Source organism: Carassius auratus, chromosome 30, assembly GCF_003368295.1.
Source record: "Carassius auratus strain Wakin chromosome 30, ASM336829v1, whole genome shotgun sequence".
Lineage (NCBI taxonomy): Eukaryota > Metazoa > Chordata > Actinopteri > Cypriniformes > Cyprinidae > Carassius > Carassius auratus.
In genome coordinates, this window is record NC_039272.1 from 8,764,228 (window position 1) to 8,784,717 (window position 20,490).

The window sequence follows — 20,490 nt, forward strand, 5'->3', positions numbered from 1 at the left end:
AAAAATAATGTTAAACTAGCATTACTGAATCATGTTAGTATAACTTGAAAAGACTATGTACACATTACTTTTTGAAATTGCATAGGATTAACACAACCATATTATAATGAAACCACATAAATGCATTGGATACTTTGAACTCAAACTGAATGTGTGGAACCAATGTCCATAATTCGATTGAGTAAATCCAACAAATCTTTTTTTTCAGTGTGTATATACTACTAGCCCTGTGTAAATTGCTAGAATTTTTTTATGGTGTGCTTCAGACAGATCCCTCAATAAAACATGAACAAATACATGGTGAACTACTGTATTTATTACAGTATTTTTATTATCTAACATGAATTTGACAGTATTATTTATTTTCTTATGCAAAAAAGAACTTCAAATGCAGCCAAAAATCTAACACCGCAAACTAAAAAAGGTATTTAAGTTTTACAATATAACTGTATAAAAAAACTGCAACAAAAAAGATCTATTAATCAGATAATCTCTTTACAACAAAACAAGTAAAAAACAAGCAACCATCTAGGCATAATTATTATTATTATAGAGACGTATTATTATTACTGTAGGCTACAACAGTAGCTTTATATATTGTCAATTTACTCATGTAAACCAAACATTTATTTTAATGGGCTGCCATGAAGATCTTTGAGTGTCTGTGTTTATGATATGACAGTATTCTCAAATGAAACGGTAAATTCTCATGAAGTGACGGTTTATGCGTTCGTGTCCTCATGACACACAGCAGAGACTACAAAACAGCGAGCTCTCGCGCATCTGTGCCAGTCACCCACAGAGATGTAGATTTTGCGGGAGTAATATTTAAATAGTATTTTGCAGTTTAATATTCACAGACACTAGTATATATTCGGCTACTGTCTGGAGCCCTGCGCTTTGACTTACACGGAAGCGACTGAACGCAGCTGCCGGTACTGAATATACTCGAGAGTCTGTAACTACCGGTACTACAGAGACATACTGCTAACCACTGATCTATAATATAGTAGCGGCTTCACTGTGTTTTGGCAGTTTAGAATGTGATGAGTGATCCAGTCATATATAGATAAGGGCTGCTAACGCGTTTTCATTTCTTCTTCGCTGCTCTAAACAGGGGTTGCTTGTGGCAACACAGCACAACTTCCTGTGTTTTCAATGCATTTTGAGCAGCGAAGAAGAACCGTGCAGCGGTTAGGCAAAGCTTGCGGTCATAACTAGGTATTTTTTAAGAAAATGGTATCGGATCGGTATATGGGTTCATGTACTCGCCGATGCCGATGCCAGAATTTGTTGTGGTATCGGAGATATTTCCGATACTAGTATCGGAATCGGAACAACTCTATATGTGACTGTTCACCATGCAACCAAAACGATAACATAACAGTGCAGATTGCCAGTTCTCGAAATAAAATGAGAAACATCAACTATATAAGAATTTATTATTTTAAAATAAAGCGCTATATAGATACAGCTGACTTGACTAATATAGTAGCCTATGCCTATATGCAAAATTGAATATTGGATGTTGGTTAGACTTATTTATAACAAAATATTGTATATCAATCTATAAGGTTCACCTTTTTTACTAGAAAAACAGGTTTGACTTGAAAAGAACAACAACACCATATTTCCTAAGAAGATCATGAAGCAACAAATGGCAAGCTCTAGGTAACATTTTTAAATGCAGCGCTATGTCTGCTCTGCGCTGCATGCGCGCGCACATTCGCTCCACCCTCCCACAGATGTCCCACGCGGGCGAGGAGTGTTCATTCAACAAAACTGCGCCGCTGGCCCTTCCGCGTAGCAGGGGTTATTTAAACGATATCTCACGATCCTGTGTCTTATTCTGACATAAGAGAAGGCGTTTGTGGCGTATTCGTTGTCTATGAATGCCAACAAAGACTCGAAGATTTGTTTATTGTTTACGATTTCTGTTAAGGAAAAGGGTGACTTCCACGGCTTTCAGTCATGCTGACGCGGATTCGTAAGTGGTTGGAGATAAACACCAGATAGCCAGTCCTTTAAGTGCCCACATACATTTACAATGACGCGATTAGAAAATGAATCGTTATCTCTTTGAACAATTGAACCGATCAAAGTGCAAACAAGAAACAAGAGAGGCTTCTGTCGGGGAAGGTGTGGAAGAGGAATCGTTTGCTACAGGAATCACTAAAATTGGCCATTTAATGGGAACAGATAACGGTAGGCTCTCACGAATTTCAGTACGGTATAGCCTACTATAGCCTACAACACATTAGAAAATGATTTCAAATGTAGGGTACGACAACATTTCAAATGTTTGCCAGGAAATTTGAAATTGATTTCAAATGTAGCTTTAACCGAAAAGTTGTACATTTTATGTCTGTAAATCTTGTTAATCAATAGGCCTAAATGTTTAAATAAAATTATCGTATTGGTCTGTCGTTACACTGTCGTAACACTAAACGTTGTAAGTATGCAGACGTAGTGCACATATTTCGCAATTTAGAAAATAAATGCAATGGATTTGAATTGCTGGAAGCTCACATTACACAATATCAATGCCTTAATTTGGGTCAAGATGTCAGATTTGTAGCCTACATATTCGATGACACGTCCTTTAGTCATCTTTACCTATAACAAGTTAGTTTCGAATGTCACGTTGAAATTCGGCAATTTAATGATTAATGAGAGGCATTCTGGGATAACTATATCCTACATCAGTAACGATTTTATGTTAATTTGGCTATCTATTTGAAGTTCTATATATCCAGATTTTGATGCTGATAAGCACCATAAAGACAGATTGTAAAATGGAATGCTGCATGCTGAATTAAAGTTAATTAAAATGTGGCCATTTAAGAGCAATATTTATTAAACTGTATAGACAGAACACAGCAAACAGTGTACAGCATTATCCACAAAATAACATCAGGGTAACATTACCCAAACTTAATGTTACAAACGTGAACAAAACCTAAAATGTCATATAAAACATCACACCATATAACTGATATGACAATTTCTGGAAACCTCTTTTTACTGATTTTCACAGTAATTATAAGCAATTATATAATTGGAATAATGAATATACATTTATAATAATTTACAGTAAACTTATATTCTTATTTAAATCTTTTTTTTTTTCATTGTGTATGCTACCATACCTACGGCTTATGTACACCCAAAGTCTACATCTTGAATTGAAGGTGATTTTCTGACTGAGGAACAACATGACACCACATTGAGACACAAACACATTGTTTTTCCAAATAAAACAAACCTTTTAAAATGTTGTTAAAACCGAGGGTCTGTCAAGTAAATTACACTGTCAAGGTCCAGAGAAGTATGAAAAGCATCTCCATAATAGTCCATCTTCCATCAGTGGTTCAACGAGAATACTTTATGTACGCAAAAAAAAACAAAAAAAACGACTATATTCAACAATTTGTCTGTTTTGTTTTTTCTTCAAATCAAAGCATAAATACACATAGAAGTCTTGTCGCGGCTGACACAGAATAGCATATGCCATTTGTGTCCAGTGTAATTTACTTACCAGTCAATGGGACAGTCACAAGCCTCCCAGTTTTCATCCAAAATATCTTACATTGTGTTCAGAAGATAAACAAAGCTTTTAAGGGTTTGGAACGACATGGGGGTAAGTGATTAATGACAAAATTTTCATTTTGGGGGATGGAGTATCACTTTAAGTGGTAACATTTTTAATCTAATTTGTAATATCTGTAATTGACTTTCACTACAGGCCATTTTTCTGCCCCAACATTTTAGATTTATTGGGCATTTTAGTGACTTTCTGTGGCCTTTTTGTGCTGAGCCCTGGTTAATTTCTGAACCTGCTGCCTGCTGAAATGTGACGTCCAGATTGCCCAGTAAATATATTTGACCTTGTATGACACAGATTTACACTGAGTCAGTCTGAATCTGAAGACTGATGTCTGCACAGGTTCAGGTCATCGAATACTTGTGCCTGGTTGCAAATATTTTTTCGAAATCTCCAATTTTATTCAAATGTGACATTTGACCATATCCTTTTTTAACATTTGCTTCTTTAATTTTAGCGAATTAGATGGCCTGCTCAAATAACAGTTCATCTGGGGTGATGTGTGATCAGCTGTTACAAGAAAAATGAGAAGAATGTGTTACCAACCTTAATCTGTTTTCTCCTCTCTTTTTTTCCAGTTTCAGAGTTAAAGGGGAAGGAGGACAAGTCTCAGTGGAAGGAGTTCATCGAGGATATAAGTGTTTTACAATGGGTGCTTTCATTTCTGTTTTTAGGTAAATCCTGTTGTACACACACACACAGAAAAAAAAACATACTTTTGGGTAGAAAATAGAAATTTCCATGAGGCTTCCCATTGTGTGTCAGATTGACACTGTAACATTATAACTAACTCTGAATGTGTGTGTTGGCAGGAACGGCCTGTCTGCTGTTGATGATCTATTTGATGTTCACCTCTCTGTGGCTCATTCCCACACTCTACTTCTCATGGCAGTTCTATGATTGGCACACACCCGAAAGAGGTCAACCCATCATAGGAACACTAATTTTTACTCTTAACAGTACACACAAACACGTGTAGATAGTTAAATAGATAGTACCCCTAAAAATGAAAATAATGTAATCATTTACTCACTCATGTCATTAAAAACCTGGATGACTTACTTTTCTGGTTTGGGTAAGACGTTCTGAATAATGTTTTTTTTTATTATTCACTAAAACTGTTTGGTTACCAACAGTCATCCTAATATCTTATCTGTTCTACAGAAATAACTAAATCACACAGGTTTAGAAAGACATGAGGGTGAGAAAATGATCCGTCATATCAAAATGGTCAGTCTAAAGAGTTGTCATTTTTGGGTGAACTATCCATCTAAATTCACAGGTTAAACTAAGATCAAATAATTCAATTAAGCCTCATTCTTAAAACAGCTTTCACTGTCTGACAGAATTCAAAATATTGTGTCAAAATGTTAATATTTCCTGTGTCCACTAGGTGGCAGACGAACAAAGTTTGTGAGAAACTGGGAAGTATGGAAACACTACAGAGACTATTTTCCTGTGAAGGTAAACATTACACCCTGTAATTGCCGTAACACATCAGTTGTTCTTTGACTTTAACTCTTGAATTTTTTGTGTATCCCACCCCTTTTTTCTCTCTATCCTTCTCTGACTTTCCATTCCTTCAGCTAGTAAAGACTGCTGAATTGAATCCCAGTAAGAACTATATTTTGGGTTGTCACCCCCATGGCATCATGTGTGTGGGAGCCTTCTCGTGTTTCAGCACAGACCGGAATGGATTTGCAGAAACCTTTCCTGGAATACGCCCCACGCTTGCAATTCTGGCTGGACTATTCCGCCTTCCTCTCCTCAGAGAGTATATTTTGTCTGCAGGTCAGAAACGAAAGTTAAATTGAGACTCAATGAGAGAGAAGACGACATTGAAAAAGGATGAAGTGTTTCTCCATCTATTTCTCTTTCTCAGGTCTGTTGCCTGTGAGTAAGAAGAGTTTAGATTACTTGCTGAGCCGTACTGGTGTGGGTAATGCTGTAGTCATCATCATTGGTGGGGCAGAGGAATCACTTACCTCATCTCCAGGAGTAAACACTTTAGTCATGAAACACAGGAAGGGTTTTGTACGGCTGGCCCTTGAACATGGGTAAGAAAGAGACCAGAACAAGACAAGAAGATTGACTGAAATAAACTTAAACTAGTGATTCTCGACCAGGGATCGGGGCCCACTATGGGGCCTCAGCACTTCCAAGGCGCCACCAGATGACTGAAATTACTATAGTAATATTAATACAATGAATATACATATTCACATAAGCTAACTCAAAATGCTAAAAAGCACACACATAAGCAGCAGCTGCCAACTCATGAAAAACTTCTCATTTCAACATGTTTGACTACATCTCCTGTGTCTTGTTGCTGTTCACTCAGGGCTGACCTGGTTCCTGTGTACTCCTTTGGAGAGAACGAGCTGTTCCCACAGGTGGTTCTGTCCGAGGGCAGTGTTGGTCGACGGCTGCAGGCTCTTTTTAAGCGAATTATGGGTTTCGCCCCATGTCTCTTCACTGGGGGGCGCTGGCTGCTTCTGCCATACAGACACCCCGTCACCACTGTAGGTCAGTTCAAAACACTTGCATTTCACATCATATTTTTATGATTTTTTATTTTGTAAAAAATCGATATGTTGTTCATAGAAACCGTTTTCATCTGTATGCTACTGAAATGAATAGAACTGCAGAGCTGTGCTTTAGACGGAGTATCACTTTTTGGTATGTTCTATGAATGCATTGGTCTTTTGTCTCTTTCAGTGGGCCGTCCCATTACTGTGCCTCAGCTTGACAGTCCATCGCAGGAACAGGTGGATCATTACCACAGTTTATACATGAAGGCTCTGTCTGAACTTTTCCACAGACACAAAACCAGCTGTGGACTGGCTGACACACACGAGCTGCGCTTCATTTAGAAATGTTGGAAAGCACAAAGTTATTGAAACAGCTGCTGGAATTATGATGTGGGACTGAAATATACTTATTTCTGTATTGTTTTCATGTGAACGGTTTAGGTTTTTGGTTCTCCAAAATGATGCACAAAAGTGGACCAAATGAATGAATGCAGTTTGGGATCTCAACAGAATGACGCTCTCTTCCTATGGAGCTGCATATGTGCTATAAAGGAACACACACACCAAAAAAATTGTATTCATCCAAAAAGAAAGGATTTATCAACTTTATCACAATGATGGACATTTAAAACATGTTAATGCACATATTGAAAATATGTATAAAGGGTATTTTTAAAAAAGTATGAAAATATAATTTTCAGCTAATAATTATATAAAAATAAAAAATATAAATGATTTATACATGCATATTGATGTTTTTTTCTTCCTTAAATTCATCAGTGGCATTTTAAAGTGCAAATTCTTGAAAATAACCTTTCTTCTTGCAAAACAAATCATAAAACAAGCAAATTTTTACCACTTCCAGTCATTTATTTCAGACAACAACATTTTATAACAGTAAGAGAAACAATTATTTATACATATTTACATACAAAAGCAATACTTTGTGTTGAATTACAAAATTCCAGGTTCCTTTAATTTTTATAAAGAAATCTCTGTATAGGCATTTTGCTTTTTAACAAACATTTTGTAACTTTTGTAACGGTAAGATTAGAGTTCTTCCTTTCTGCCAATTGTGGTCATTTACTCCAAAACACTTAAATTGCAGTTTTCCTCTTGCATTCTCTATTTAAGAACAAGCCAAAGCTTGCCATAGAATTAACTCTTATTACAATACTAGAATAGCTCCTAATTTTTAGACAAACACTTTATATGCTTCTTCATATTATGTGAAATTTCAAATTTAGTGCACCCTATTTGTTGTATAAAGATATAAACCCTAAACCTACCCTTACAGCAATGCAGATACATTCAAATATTATTCTAGTGATTTCTACCTCAATATGTTTGTGCAGGCAAATGACTGTGATGTGTCTGAGGAACTTGTAAGTGTGCAGATTGACCCATAAGCTTGTTTTGATTTTGATAGTTCAGTTGGGAGGAACAAATCATACCGTCCACTTTAGACACCTGAAAAGACAAGGAATGCAATTTATTTCATCTAGCCTAGCACTATTATTTTACCATATGCCACCTTAAGTATTTGATCTATTTTAAAGGTCTTTCATCATTTAAAATGGATACTGTAGTTCACCCAAAAATGAAAATTCTGTAATTCTTTCATTTTAAGATTTTTAATAGTCCTTTGCGATTGTTACTTGTCAGACTGTATGAGCATGCCACACTGCAGGATCAAAGTTGTCATTAAAGGGGTCATATGATGCGATTTCATGTTTCACTTTGGAGTGTTACAAGCTGTTTGTGCATAGATAAAATCCCTAAAGTTGCAAAGACTAAAGTCTCAAACGCAAATAGATTTTGTTTATAAAAGTCAAGACTCATCCACGCCCTCCTAAAACACATCGTTTAAATGGCAGAGGTTAATTTGTATTTACAACACTCTTCCAGAACAGTGCAATGCAAATATTTGAGTGTGTGCAGTGCATTTTATGGAGGACTATTTCCTGGGAGAGTAGCCTAAACGGTTGTTTCTATAAAGTGGGGCAATTCCATCTTTTCAAGGACAGTCTGGCACTTCTGACTCACAGCCTTTAGGTATGTTTTTATGTTTAAAGAATTTGCCACTAACTAATCAAATGCAAGTTTTGAGCAGGGTAGAGTAGCGCTTGTTGTTTGTCTTTTCTCCGATCACAAGTGCAAAAATGGTTTTATGTTTACATGGCGTGATAAGTCATTATAATCAGTAATGAGAATAGTTTTTGTGCATAAAATGACGAAAAAATAACAACATCAACAATTTTTTCTCTTCCGTGTCAGTCTACGACGTGCACTCATGAGTCCCACAATGCACACCGTAGATGAACAAAGTTCTCACAGGTTTGGAATAACATGAGGATGAATACATAATGACACAATTTAAGTTTTTGGGTGAACTATACCTTCAAATGAATAATGAAAATTCTGTTGTCATTTACTCACCCTCCTACTGTTCTAAACCTTATTAACTTTCTTATCGGTAAACATTCTTTAAAATATTTTTTTTTTTCCACAGAAAATAAAGTAATACAGGTTTGGAAATTACATGGGGTAAACAACGGCAGAATTTTCATTTTTAGCTCAATTGTTTGATTAATGTCACCTTTTCTTGTAGCGTTAGTGTGTGGTGTTTTCTTGTGGCGTTCTTGTGGTGTTAGTGTGTTATTCTTTGTGTTTGGTATTATCTGGTATTCCTGTTATAAGTTACATGTGTGAGCGAGTGCGCTACCTGGTCTCGTGGTGTGTTCCTAAACATCGGACACAGCAGTAGCGAGCTCCACATGACACACAAGTGTAGTTTGATGGGAAGCCGCACACCGCACAGAAATGTCGCTGAGGGAACTTGGAGGGCTCAGCACATGCCGTCAGATAGTTTGGACCCTCACTAACACCTGAAAAACTAACACCTCTTTCAAGTCCTGAAAGAGAAAACGTGAGTAAGAGGTACAAAAACATATCCAGGATTCCAAAAAGAGAAGATGAAATATGTTGTTTAAGACCATTTTTATAACAACATTTTTTACACCGCCTACAGACGTTTTACTTTTGAAGACTTTTTTAACAAAAAGTTCTAAACAGTAGTACTAATTACTGTATTAACGTTAATTATGACTTTACACTTAAATTACAGCCTTTTCAGAATAACAGAAACAAGAGTGCTTAACGGTCAAAATTTATATTTTGATGGTCTAAAAGCGTTAAGTTTTTTATGTTATTGTTTTTCTAAATGTGTCATGCATTCACCCAAGAAAAGTGTGCGAGAGTTTCCCTCTGGATGTTTCTCAGCACGCAGTACTAGTGAGGGACATGCGTTACCTCCTCCTCCAGAAGAGTCTGGAAGTTTTTGCGGAACCTCTGTTTAAAATGATCACCCCTTGTCTTCTTCCTCCGCTTGCCTTGAAAAATAAAACGTCATCAGATGAGAACAATACAGACAACACAACAGTCAGCGTCGGTTACAGTTCGCAAAGAAAGATTTAATACGAGCAAAAAGATGGGGAGTGATGCACAACACCGACTCGATTCGTTACCGGATTCGTTGCTCTCGTCGAACTGCGGCAGCCGCTTGACGAGCTGCGGGAGGCTCGCGTGAGGGTCGTCCTGGAAGTTGTCTTTCTCGAGAGCATCGAGCTGGCGGGTTAAACGGCGCTGGCGCGTCGCGCTGTCCAGCACGCGCCGCTGGTTGGGATCCTGCGAACGGACTGAGGAGGACAAGTCGTCAGTTTACATGGTAAGAAATTAGCAACGCATGGCAAGACTGTTCACATGTTTGGCCGCATATTGACAATCATTGCGATTAATTAATTAGTTTATTTTTGCCATACACTGTTATCAGCCAAAGGATAGGCTACAGAAGTTTAAAAGAAAAGGACACTTACCGGCTATTTTCTTCTCCGCCATGCCCGGAAGTTTACCACTTCTTCTTCTTCTTTTTGTTCAATGGCCGTTCACTCCTTAGGAGTATTACCGCCACCTACTGTAGGCCTATATCTTACACTCATAGGTGATGAATCTGTATTCCTGTCAAAAAATAAAAAATAAAAATAATAATAATAATTTGTAATGGCCCACCCACCCCAGATGACCAGAGCCCAAGTTTCAGCAGGCGCTGCGTGGTTCAATTCCTCCAGCTTCCGCACCGCACTGGTCTCCCCAACATCCGAGATGAGCAGTCATGATCCTCATCCTCAGACACTTTAGTCATAAATCCTGTGGTCTGGTCCTGTAAGCTCTAAAAATGTAAACATCTCATTATCACTCAGACCCTTTCCTAGAAGGTTCACAATGTTTACTAGCCTATTCCTTATATTACTAAAAATACTTTTATGTGGATCGTCATATTTAAAGCACTGACTCTACTGTTTCAGAAACATCACTTTCATCAGACATACCATTTTCATGCTTCCCCTTTAATGCAGGTGTAGAATATAGTGCGGTCTATGTCCCATCCTTAATCTAGAAATCATTACTTCTTCCTTTCTATGCCTTCCATAAAACTGTTCTTTTTCCCCCCACATGATTTTAAAATATCATAAGCTTTGTTACATCTTTCCTGTTAATCATTGGTTTTATCTCACTTCTTCCGAAAGGTGCCTTAACATCCACCAAGTTTTTTTTAAATCTTCCTTTATCAGCTATTTCATTTCCTACTATCTGATATGTGCCGGTGTTCTGTTGATTTGTCCTAAACCTGTCAGATTTTCCTACCTCCCACTAAAACAGTTGGTAGTACTGTCTTTCTATCTATCAAAATCTATCTTTCGGCTTAATTTATTGATTGCCCGGATTTTTTAAATGAGAACCAGTGTTTTTTTCAGAATTGGCCAGGTGGCGCGGTCACAAAAAAAGTCCTATAAATGCAGTCCTGAACCTGCAGTCTCAGGTAGGTTACTGCAGGATTTCTCGACCTATTCTTATCGAGGTCCACTGGAGGGCCCCAATTGTACTTACAACGCAACAAGCTCAGCCTTTTGAAGATACTGTGAACACAGCAAGAAATGTATGTCCTTCAAGTATTTTTATGAGTTTTAAATATCCCGCAGTAAGATTTGAGTGAACTTTACTTGTGAATGGGTTTATGAGATTTTACAAGTGGGATTAGTTAAACACCAATTGAATGGGTTCATGGATAAGGAAAACCTTATCAGAAGAATAAACTTTGGTCAAGGTTATTGAGCTCACAGGTTTTTGTATTTTGTACTTTTGGATAAAAAAAAAACTTATAGATATTATTACATAGCCTAAAATACTATTAAAAATATTTGTTGTAGCCTATATTAATAAATGAAAAATAATTTGAGGTACAATAATAAAGTAAACGATTTTATCATTTGTGAGAATCTATATAGCCTAGCCTACTATTACACACGATACTTTATTACTATAACCTATTTATTACTGTAGAGACTATCAATTTACTAGGCTAGGATAAATAAATGATTCAAATATTAAGGTTTTCTGTTTATTTTCTAAGCGCAAAATGTTATAAAACAGACGTAATGTCTTGTCACTGTATTTTTAGACATTTATTAGCACATAACATTATAAGACGAAAGTGAAAGTTGAGCTCTTTCTCAATGAAGGCCTTTGCACTCTGAGTCCGAAATAAAATCAGTTTGAATTCGTGACGTGTGCGGTTGTTGAGCTATCTGAAGTTGACCAATCATGAACTAGGAAAACCACAGAAGAAGAAAGACAAAGACGGCAGCGCCACGGCGAATGTGGACTATTGACCAGGGGGATAAACTCGCTGAACTCTGACAGGAACAGCGAGCGATGTATGATGTTTCTAGCAACGTTTATCTTGCTTTTTAATTCTCTCTCTATATGTAGTTTACGGGACTCTCCATAGACGTAACAGTTTTCCATATTGTATATTCTATTCCCATATGTTTAATAATTCAATTAAACACAGTTTAGTATTTCTTAAGCCATTTAGTTTATGAGGGCACAGGAATTGTCCTCATATGAGGGCACTCTCACACACATACATTCTCCATTCACATAGCTACATATATTCTTGCTTTCACACACTTACATTCTCCTTACACATACATATATTCTTGCTTTCACACACTTACATTCTCCTTACACATACATATATTCTTGCTTTCACACACTTACATTCTCCTTACACATACATATATTCTTGCTTTCACACACTTACATTCTCCTTACACATACATATATTCTTGCTTTCACACACTTACATTCTCCTTACACATACATATATTCTTGCTTTCACACACTTACATTCTCCTTACACATACATATATTCTTGCTTTCACACACTTACATTCTCCTTACACATACATATATTCTTGCTTTCACACACTTACATTCTCCTTACACATACATATATTCTTACTTTCACACACTTACATTCTTCTTACACATACATATATTCTTGCTTTCACACACTTACATTCTCCTTACACATACATATATTCTTGCTTTCACACACTTACATTCTCCTTACACATACATATATTCTTGCTTTCACACACTTACATTCTCCTTACACATACATATATTCTTGCTTTCACACACTTACATTCTCCTTACACATACATATATTCTTGCTTTCACACACTTACATTCTCCTTACACATACATATATTCTTGCTTTCACACACTTACATTCTCCTTACACATACATATATTCTTGCTTTCACACACTTACATTCTCCTTACACATACATATATTCTTACTTTCACACACATTCTTCTTACACATACATATATTCTTGCTTTCACACACTTACATTCTCCTTACACATACATATATTCTTGCTTTCACACACTTACATTCTCCTTACACATACATATATTCTTGCTTTCACACACTTACATTCTCCTTACACATACATATATTCTTGCTTTCACACACTTACATTCTCCTGACACATACATATATTCTTGCTTTCACACACTTTCATTCTCCTTACACATACATACATTTCTACTCTCTCTCACGCACATACATTCTCCTTTTACATACATATATTTCTACTCTCACACACATACATTTTCCTTTCACATACATACAATTCTACTCTTTCTCACACACATACATTCTCCTTACACATACATTTACTTCTATCTTTTTTGGTATCCATTACTTCCTGTTTAAGCACGACGTCATTCTCAGACCAGGAAATACATGTGCAAGACCTGATCAGCTCTTCCTCACAATTTTACAGTTATGCTATTCAAAGTAATCCTTTTTTCTTTTCAAGTACATATTTTAAGTTTTTAACTTGAGCATATCATTATGCAACCTAGTGTTAAGACACTGATTTGTATTGTATTAACAGGGCTTAATGCTAAATAAGTTTTCTACTGGTCCGGTTCGGCCAGTGGTTTAATTTTTTTTACTTGCCCTGGCAAAATTTTCACAGGACTTGCCTCAATCAATCAATCAATCAATCAATCAATCAATCAATAAGACTTATTTTTTTCATTGTTGACTGTAACATTGTATTGTAATAAATAATAACCATTTTGCACAAATAGGTACAATAGTTCAAAGATAAAACTAAAATAAACCATTCTTTTTCAGGCCTAACTATTCCAGTTGATGCACTGATCAGGATTTTATTTATTTTACAATCAAATGAGCCGATTCCCATTCTCATTGCCAATTTATTTAGTTCTTATTCCTTTTCTCTCTTTTTTTTCGTTTTTAATTTTATTAAATGTTTATTTTGCTCTGTTACTGGCCGAACTAACCTTGAGCAAACAAACAAACAATATATGCAACATGAAGCAAGTGCACAAAACAAAAACATCAGATGGGCTGAATTAATATTTTATTATTACTATTTATTATTATTAGTTTTATTTCCTTAATTATATGTGTGTGTGTCTGCACTATGTTTGTACTTTCTGTACTGGAAGCTCCTGACGAAATTTCTTCTGTGTGTAAACACTTGGCAATAAAGCGCTTTCTGATTCCGATGAAAATGCTAATTCAATCTCTGACAGCAGGTGGATCTTATAGAACACTAGTCTAGCACTGAGTTATTGCTGCAGGCAGAGCTGTGCAATTGAATAAATAAGTAAATAAAAATCTAAAAATAAATAAACAGCAATGAGTCTTGGGTTATTTAAAGATATCGAATTTCCCTAACTTGCTGCCTCCCACTTAATTCACTTCCTAAATTAAATAATTAAAAAAAAATCCTTAGGACGCTTATAATACGTCTATCTGGCAACATGACTGAGGCTACGCTCGCGTTCTCAGTCACAACTCGCTCATATGACGAGGCCATGAAACCTGTTCACGATGATAATATTTATTTATGTATTTTTTTGAACCCAAATAGCTTGCTGAAATACTTCTGTGGCTGCCTCATCTACCTCAGCCATCCTGATCAAGACCTGTCACTGTGAGTCTGATCGCACCTAACCTGCCTTCCGTTTTCACTACACGCCTTCCGTTTCAACTAAACGCCTTCCGTTTCCACTATACTCTCTCTCGCACAAACATACATACTCTCCCTCGCCCATACATACATTCTTCTCTTACATATATACATTCTATATATGTATGTGTGTATATGTATGTGAAAGGAGAATGTGTGTGAGAGTAGAAATATACACTCTAAAAACTGCTGGGTTGAAAACAACCCAATTTGGGTTATTTTGACAACCCAGCGCTGGGTCAAAAAGGGACGAACCCAGCGCTGGGTTGTTTTAACCCAACCAGTTGGGTTATCATATTTAACCCAGCCTGCTGGGTTGCCATTTTTTATAGTTTAAAATGACTATATTGCAGGGTTTAAAAAAACAGAGCGGGTGTTTTTTATCACTGTATTTCAGAAGGAAAACTACTGTATTTAGAAAATGTTCGATATCATTTCGCATGTGCTTGATAAGGCAGTGTTTGTGAGCTCAGTACCGCTCTGCAGCCGTTACCGGAGAAACCTACCTCCCGCTCTTAGCGCCTCCTGCTGGCAGAACATAAACTCGCAGAGTGCAGCCATGTGGGGAAACAATGCATTTCTACGACTAATGCATTTCTAATTAACCCAAATTGAGCTAGGAATTAAACCTACAAATGTTGTTCATTTTAAATATCACTTTTACACACAAATAATAATTATCAAAAGGAAAATATTTATTAAAAACAAGAGAAAAGTCAAAAAGTAACATGTTAGAAGAAATGCAGAAAAGGATGGCATTAACAGCTACAGAGTTCATAAACAAAGCATTGAACATTTGATGAATATAACTTAAGATCAAATTGGACTTTGTTCAATTGTATATATTGTATAAAAATATACGAAAACACCTACAATTAATTTACAATTAGTTAGGTTTTTTTCCAACTATTCTGGCATGACAGTACACAAATAAATCACAACATTAACTTTGATATTATAACATTTAACAGACGCGTGTGTGTGTGTGTGAAAGAATGTGAGCAGGTGTATGAATGACAGTGTAAACTCTTCTACTAAACAACACAGAAAAAGCATTTAACTTTTTTTTTTTTAACAAATTATACACTTACAGTTTGTTTCATAGTCCATTAATACAGATCATGCATCACGGTCAATTTTCATGATCTCTTTAGCATAACTGATGTCACCATGAAGAAACCCCATCAGCACAGCATGTGACATCTTCTACATCATCCAGGGCAGCGTCCTCCTTTAAAACCAGTGCTGTTTAGGGGAAAGAAGATTCTCCTCTCTGATCAGCATTCATCCCAGTCACCGTCTGTTCTTCATCAGTGGCATAAGAGAAACACATTTGAAAAAATTAAACATTTAATTAAACTATCGATTTTCAGGTAGAGGTGTATTCACATCCGTAAGGATAGGTAAATAATCGGTTTTAAAGTTTCAACACTGTGTGGTTGTTTAATGTCTGTCTATCACAGCTCTCGTGAAGGCTACAATGGCAGCACTAGTGTGAGGACATGCGATATTGTTTGAATAATATCGCTTTCAGAAAGCTTCTTTACTGAAACATTAAAACAGATATGACATTCACATACCTCACAAATGTTCATGTACGTGGAGGGCTGCTCTTCAAACCGTTAGTTCACCAAATAATTAAAATGTTCATAATTTACTCTCCCCATGTTTTTCCAGACTCATACGAAATCTGCTAATTTTTTGGAAAACGTATGAATATATTTAATATTCTCTTTTTGTGTCCTCCATTGCTGGTCTGGGAGACCAGTATTTTATTTTGAACATACATGTTTGCTATCATATAATTTAAGATGTATTCATATATAAATATCAGAATGTACTTCTACAATAACTCTATATTTATGAAGCTTGAAAATACTGATTATCTAAACTATAAATGGATTAACAAATATTATGAGAAAACTAAAAATATATTAATTTATGTTGTAAAGACAGACAAAAGTCTTATAGGTTTGGAATGACTTGAGGGCAAGTAAATTATTTTTTGTGTGAACTTTACCTCTAAGAGCGAAGACCAAGAATAATGACTCTCCAAATCAGACAAGACAACTCCAAACTTGGTTTGATTTCTGCAATAAAAAACACAGACATCAATGGTCTTAATGAAATGAGCACGTAATCACACTGTTGTTGCATCAAAATGTGAAGTAAACTGGCAGGAGACAACAGAAACATTTATTTTCTAAAAATAACTTACATAAAATCTCAAAGGAATGATGCTCTCCCATGTCTCTTGCTTTTAACATCTACAAAAACAAAAAAACAAATATTATTTTACTCTTAGTAAAACACAACAACAACTGATAACATGAAATTATGAAGTTTACTTGCCTTAAATGATCTTTCCCTCTCTTCAGAAGAAGCTGAGAAAACCACCTCCTCACACAAGCAGACTTGTGTGTCCTTAACTCCAGTTAGTTTGAGTTCTGCAAAGAGGGACATCAATGGTTTCAATAAAATATTAACATATACATACATACATATATATACACACATACAGACACATATACACATATACATATATATATATATATATATATATATATGTGTCTGTATATATAAAATCACACTGTTTTTGCATCAAAATGTGAAGTTAACAGGCAGGACACAACATAAACATTAATATTCTAAAAAAAAAAGTAATAATAACTTAACTTACATCAGTCTCAAAAGAATGAAGTTATCTTGTCTCTGGATTGCAACATCTAAAAAAACAACAACATTATTTTAGTCTTAGTAAAAATAAAGATAACTTGATGTTATTCTGAAGTTTACTCTCCTTAAACCGTCTGTCCCTCTCTTTAGAAGAACACCTCCTCCTCATCCAGACTCTATTGCCTCATCCTCACACAGGTCTGTGACTCCTCACACAAACAGCTTCTGTGTCTTTAACTCTCAGCGCGAGGACAATGAAGACACAAGCTTGACAAGTCTGAAATATTACATGTAAAACATACTTTTAACAGTTACCACTTCAACAGCCTCAAAATAATTATGCTAGTCTTTACTACACAATGCCGTTTCCTTTAGGAGACAAACATACATTCAGTTTAACCGCGAAAAAAGAGACAAATTCACATGAGCGTAACCGTGACCATAACCGTCTGTTAACGCCTCAAAAAGTACAGATAATGTTAAATCTTATGTAAATATGACAAAATACATTCACAGACGTTATATTAAAAGTACATCCTCCGTTCAGTACCGTTACATGAGGCAGTTAAGACCTCCGTGTCTGAGGCGAAAACCGCGTCCGTTTTTTTTTAAATATATATATATATAACGTTAAGCTCCTTTGTTTCCGCCTTTAATAAAACCTTCCGCCTTTCATACAACCGGGTAAACAATAAAAGATAACTTTACATTTTGAATATTTACTTACCATAGTCTTTCACTCGCTTCTCGCTTCTATCACGCTGAGAAAATGGCGGCTGCTCGCACTGGAGACGTACGATCTTGACGTGACGTGCGTGCTCTCCTTCACGTCCGCGTCCTCAACCCAGACCCGCTGGGTTAAACATTTTTTTTTAAACCTTATTTTCAACCCAAACTTGGGTTAAAACATCCCAAAGTCCTATCCAACGGCCTCAACCCAGCAGTTGGGTTGAAAAAACAACCCAGCGTTTTTTAGAGTGTATGTATGTCTGTATGTGTAAGGAGAATGTATAAGTGTGAAGGCAAAAATATATGTATTTGTAAGGATAATGTATGTGTGTGTGTGAAAGCAAAAATATATGCATATGAAAGGAGAATGTATGTGTGTGTAAGAGTAGAAATGTATGCATATGTAAGAAGAATGTAAGTGTGTGAAAGCGAAATCAAAAATATATGTATTTGTAAGGAGAATGTATGTGTGTGTGTGAAAGCAAAAATATATGCATATGAAAGGAGAATGTATGTGTGTGTAAGAGTAGAAATGTATGCATGTGTAAGAAGAATGTAAGTGTGTGAAAGCAAGAATATATGTATTTGAAAGGAAAAAGTAAGTGTGTGAGAGTGCCAGAATGAATTAAGTCTTGTACGGCCCCTAATATCCTCATAAACCATGTTTCCATTGTAATACCTATGTCATATATTAACCATACAAGAACACACACACAGAGAGACACACACACTAGGGTGACAAGACGTCCCGGTTTCCTGTTGCTGGAAAAATAACCTGTATGTGTAGGAAAATGAGACAGGGAGAGCAGTTTGTTAGGCGCTTTCGACTTGAAGCAGCGCTGCACAGAATGATCACTTGTATGACATCAAAGTACCGTGAGAGCGATTCTAATGCATTGGATCCATGTGCTCTCTTATCGCTCTTACGTTACTTTTATGGCATACAGTGATCCTTCTGTGCAGTGCTGCTTCAAGTCGAACGAGCCTATCAACTTCGTCCGATTGCTTCGGAAATTGGTAGGTCGTAAAATCGTCTCAGATTTCATCTCGTCATATGATTTTCAGATAAACTCACTCGTGACGTGTGCGTGTACATACGATCTTGCGACCATCCGAATTCGCACCGTGTACGCCCGCCTTAAAAATGATCGGGAGGTCATGCAGGGCATACAGTGTGCGATTTCTGTGCGATTTCGGCAAGGTACCAACTTACACTATACGAGTAGATCGCATGCGATGTAAAGCCAAAGCTCAAGATTTTTATGCGCTCACTGTACAGTCCGATCGTCGAGTTGCGATTTGACTGCCCAGATATTTGGGCTGTTTCAGAATAAACATGCTTTCCCGGGATAAAAGCACTGCTTTGGTGATATGCACAAATCTGTGTTGAAGCGATACCTCACGAGAGGCGATCATACGAGCATGATTTCCACACGATTTTAATTTAAATTGCACGTGAACTCGTACGACAACAAAAAACGCACCGTGTACACCGCCTTTAGTCTCCTCACAGCGCTTCATGCGGTGATGCGCTATGAAATTATTGTGGGGTAATAATTTTCCTAATTAAAAAAAACTGCCTATGCTGGTTTGGTGTGTTTTGATGCTGGTTTATGCCGGTCCTTTGCCATCACATGACCAGCGTAAACCAGCAAAGGACCAGCATAAACCAGCATCAATAAACATACCTATCCAGCATATGCTGTTTTTTTCCAGCAGGGGTTCATGTAATTTAATGCTAAAAAAGTAACTAATAATAAAATTAGGCCTAATAATAAGAAGAATGTAACATTAATTGGCTGTAATGTAACTTTATATTGCCAATTTGTTATGCTTCTGACAGTATATCTAGCTATCTTTGACAGATGATATGACATTATTTTATCAACTGATTTACCATTTTTGTTGTCCACATACAGAGAGAGTACAGAGTATGAAAGCCTGGAGATGACCTCCACCTTAGCAAGCAGTATTCTGCCTCTCAAGGTCAAGTCTCTCTTCAACCATGCATTGAATCTTCTTTGATTCTTCTTCTTCTTTCATTATAACCAGGTCAAAATTCAAGGTCTTTTATCTTGATTTTTAGTTGTCACAATGCCTTAATATGTAACTTCAGATTTAACTGGAAGATTATAAATTATGGATGCTGTACAGTCTTTAAAGTTACAGGTTGTAGGACCTGCTACTGCACTACCAAAACAATAACAATTGTGTAGTTTGATGACGCTAAGAAGGAGCGTGGAATGATGGGATTTGTTGTCTTCTTTGTTGTTTTCTGCAAAGATTCAAATCAAAACAACTTACAATTTTCTCATGATTTACAAGTAGGCTAGTTGAAAACAGTTGAGATATTGTTAGTAATCAGCTAGACAAAATATATAACACTAGCGTAGTGGTTTTGGGATATTTTACTGCAAATATCTTACAAATTGTACCTTTAATAGACTTACATTTTTTTGAGGAGGTGGCTTGCTAGGAGTGACAGGGAGTGAAGTTATGCAGAGATCTAGCTCATTTAAAGCAGTAG

At 36.3% G+C, this 20,490-nt stretch overlaps 2 protein-coding genes across 2 annotated transcripts; one reads left to right on the forward strand and one right to left on the reverse strand.

The window, feature by feature from the left end:
- Positions 1 to 1,747: 1,747 nt before the first annotated feature.
- LOC113049110 (diacylglycerol O-acyltransferase 2) lies at positions 1,748 to 6,848 on the forward strand. Its single transcript, XM_026211159.1, has 8 exons — positions 1,748 to 2,205; positions 4,183 to 4,278; positions 4,417 to 4,524; positions 4,998 to 5,068; positions 5,191 to 5,395; positions 5,487 to 5,661; positions 5,946 to 6,130; positions 6,323 to 6,848. Exons 1-8 carry the CDS (start codon positions 2,064 to 2,066, stop codon positions 6,475 to 6,477), a joined length of 1,137 nt encoding a protein of 378 aa, XP_026066944.1. The 5' UTR covers positions 1,748 to 2,063; the 3' UTR covers positions 6,478 to 6,848.
- Positions 6,849 to 6,984: 136 nt separating this feature from the next.
- LOC113049947 (zinc finger HIT domain-containing protein 1-like) lies at positions 6,985 to 10,121 on the reverse strand. The gene is made up of 6 exons (XM_026212687.1): positions 10,011 to 10,121; positions 9,663 to 9,833; positions 9,428 to 9,527; positions 9,176 to 9,184; positions 8,861 to 9,040; positions 6,985 to 7,605 (listed from the first exon to the last, which is right to left on the reverse strand). The coding sequence occupies exons 1-6, from the start codon at positions 10,030 to 10,032 to the stop codon at positions 7,584 to 7,586; spliced, it is 504 nt and encodes a 167-aa protein (XP_026068472.1). The 5' UTR covers positions 10,033 to 10,121; the 3' UTR covers positions 6,985 to 7,583.
- Between the last annotated feature and the right edge of the window lie 10,369 nt (positions 10,122 to 20,490).

What these genes read in the sequence shown, in the direction of transcription:
- LOC113049110 (XM_026211159.1), top strand. Translation starts at nt 2,064, where the DNA reads ATGAATCGTTATCTCTTTGAACAATTGAACCGATCAAAGTGCAAACAA. An exon ending in TTGGCACACACCCGAAAGAG is followed by an intron (nt 4,525 to 4,997) that starts GTCAACCCATCA and finishes TGTGTCCACTAG; the next exon opens with GTGGCAGACGAACAAAGTTT. An exon ending in ACACCCCGTCACCACTGTAG is followed by an intron (nt 6,131 to 6,322) that starts GTCAGTTCAAAA and finishes TGTCTCTTTCAG; the next exon opens with TGGGCCGTCCCATTACTGTG.
- LOC113049947 (XM_026212687.1), bottom strand. Translation starts at nt 10,032, where the DNA reads ATGGCGGAGAAGAAAATAGCCG. An exon ending in CGACGAGAGCAACGAATCCG is followed by an intron (nt 9,528 to 9,662) that starts GTAACGAATCGA and finishes TTATTTTTCAAG; the next exon opens with GCAAGCGGAGGAAGAAGACA. An exon ending in GGAACACACCACGAGACCAG is followed by an intron (nt 7,606 to 8,860) that starts GTAGCGCACTCG and finishes TTGTCTTTTCAG; the next exon opens with GTGTCTAAAGTGGACGGTAT.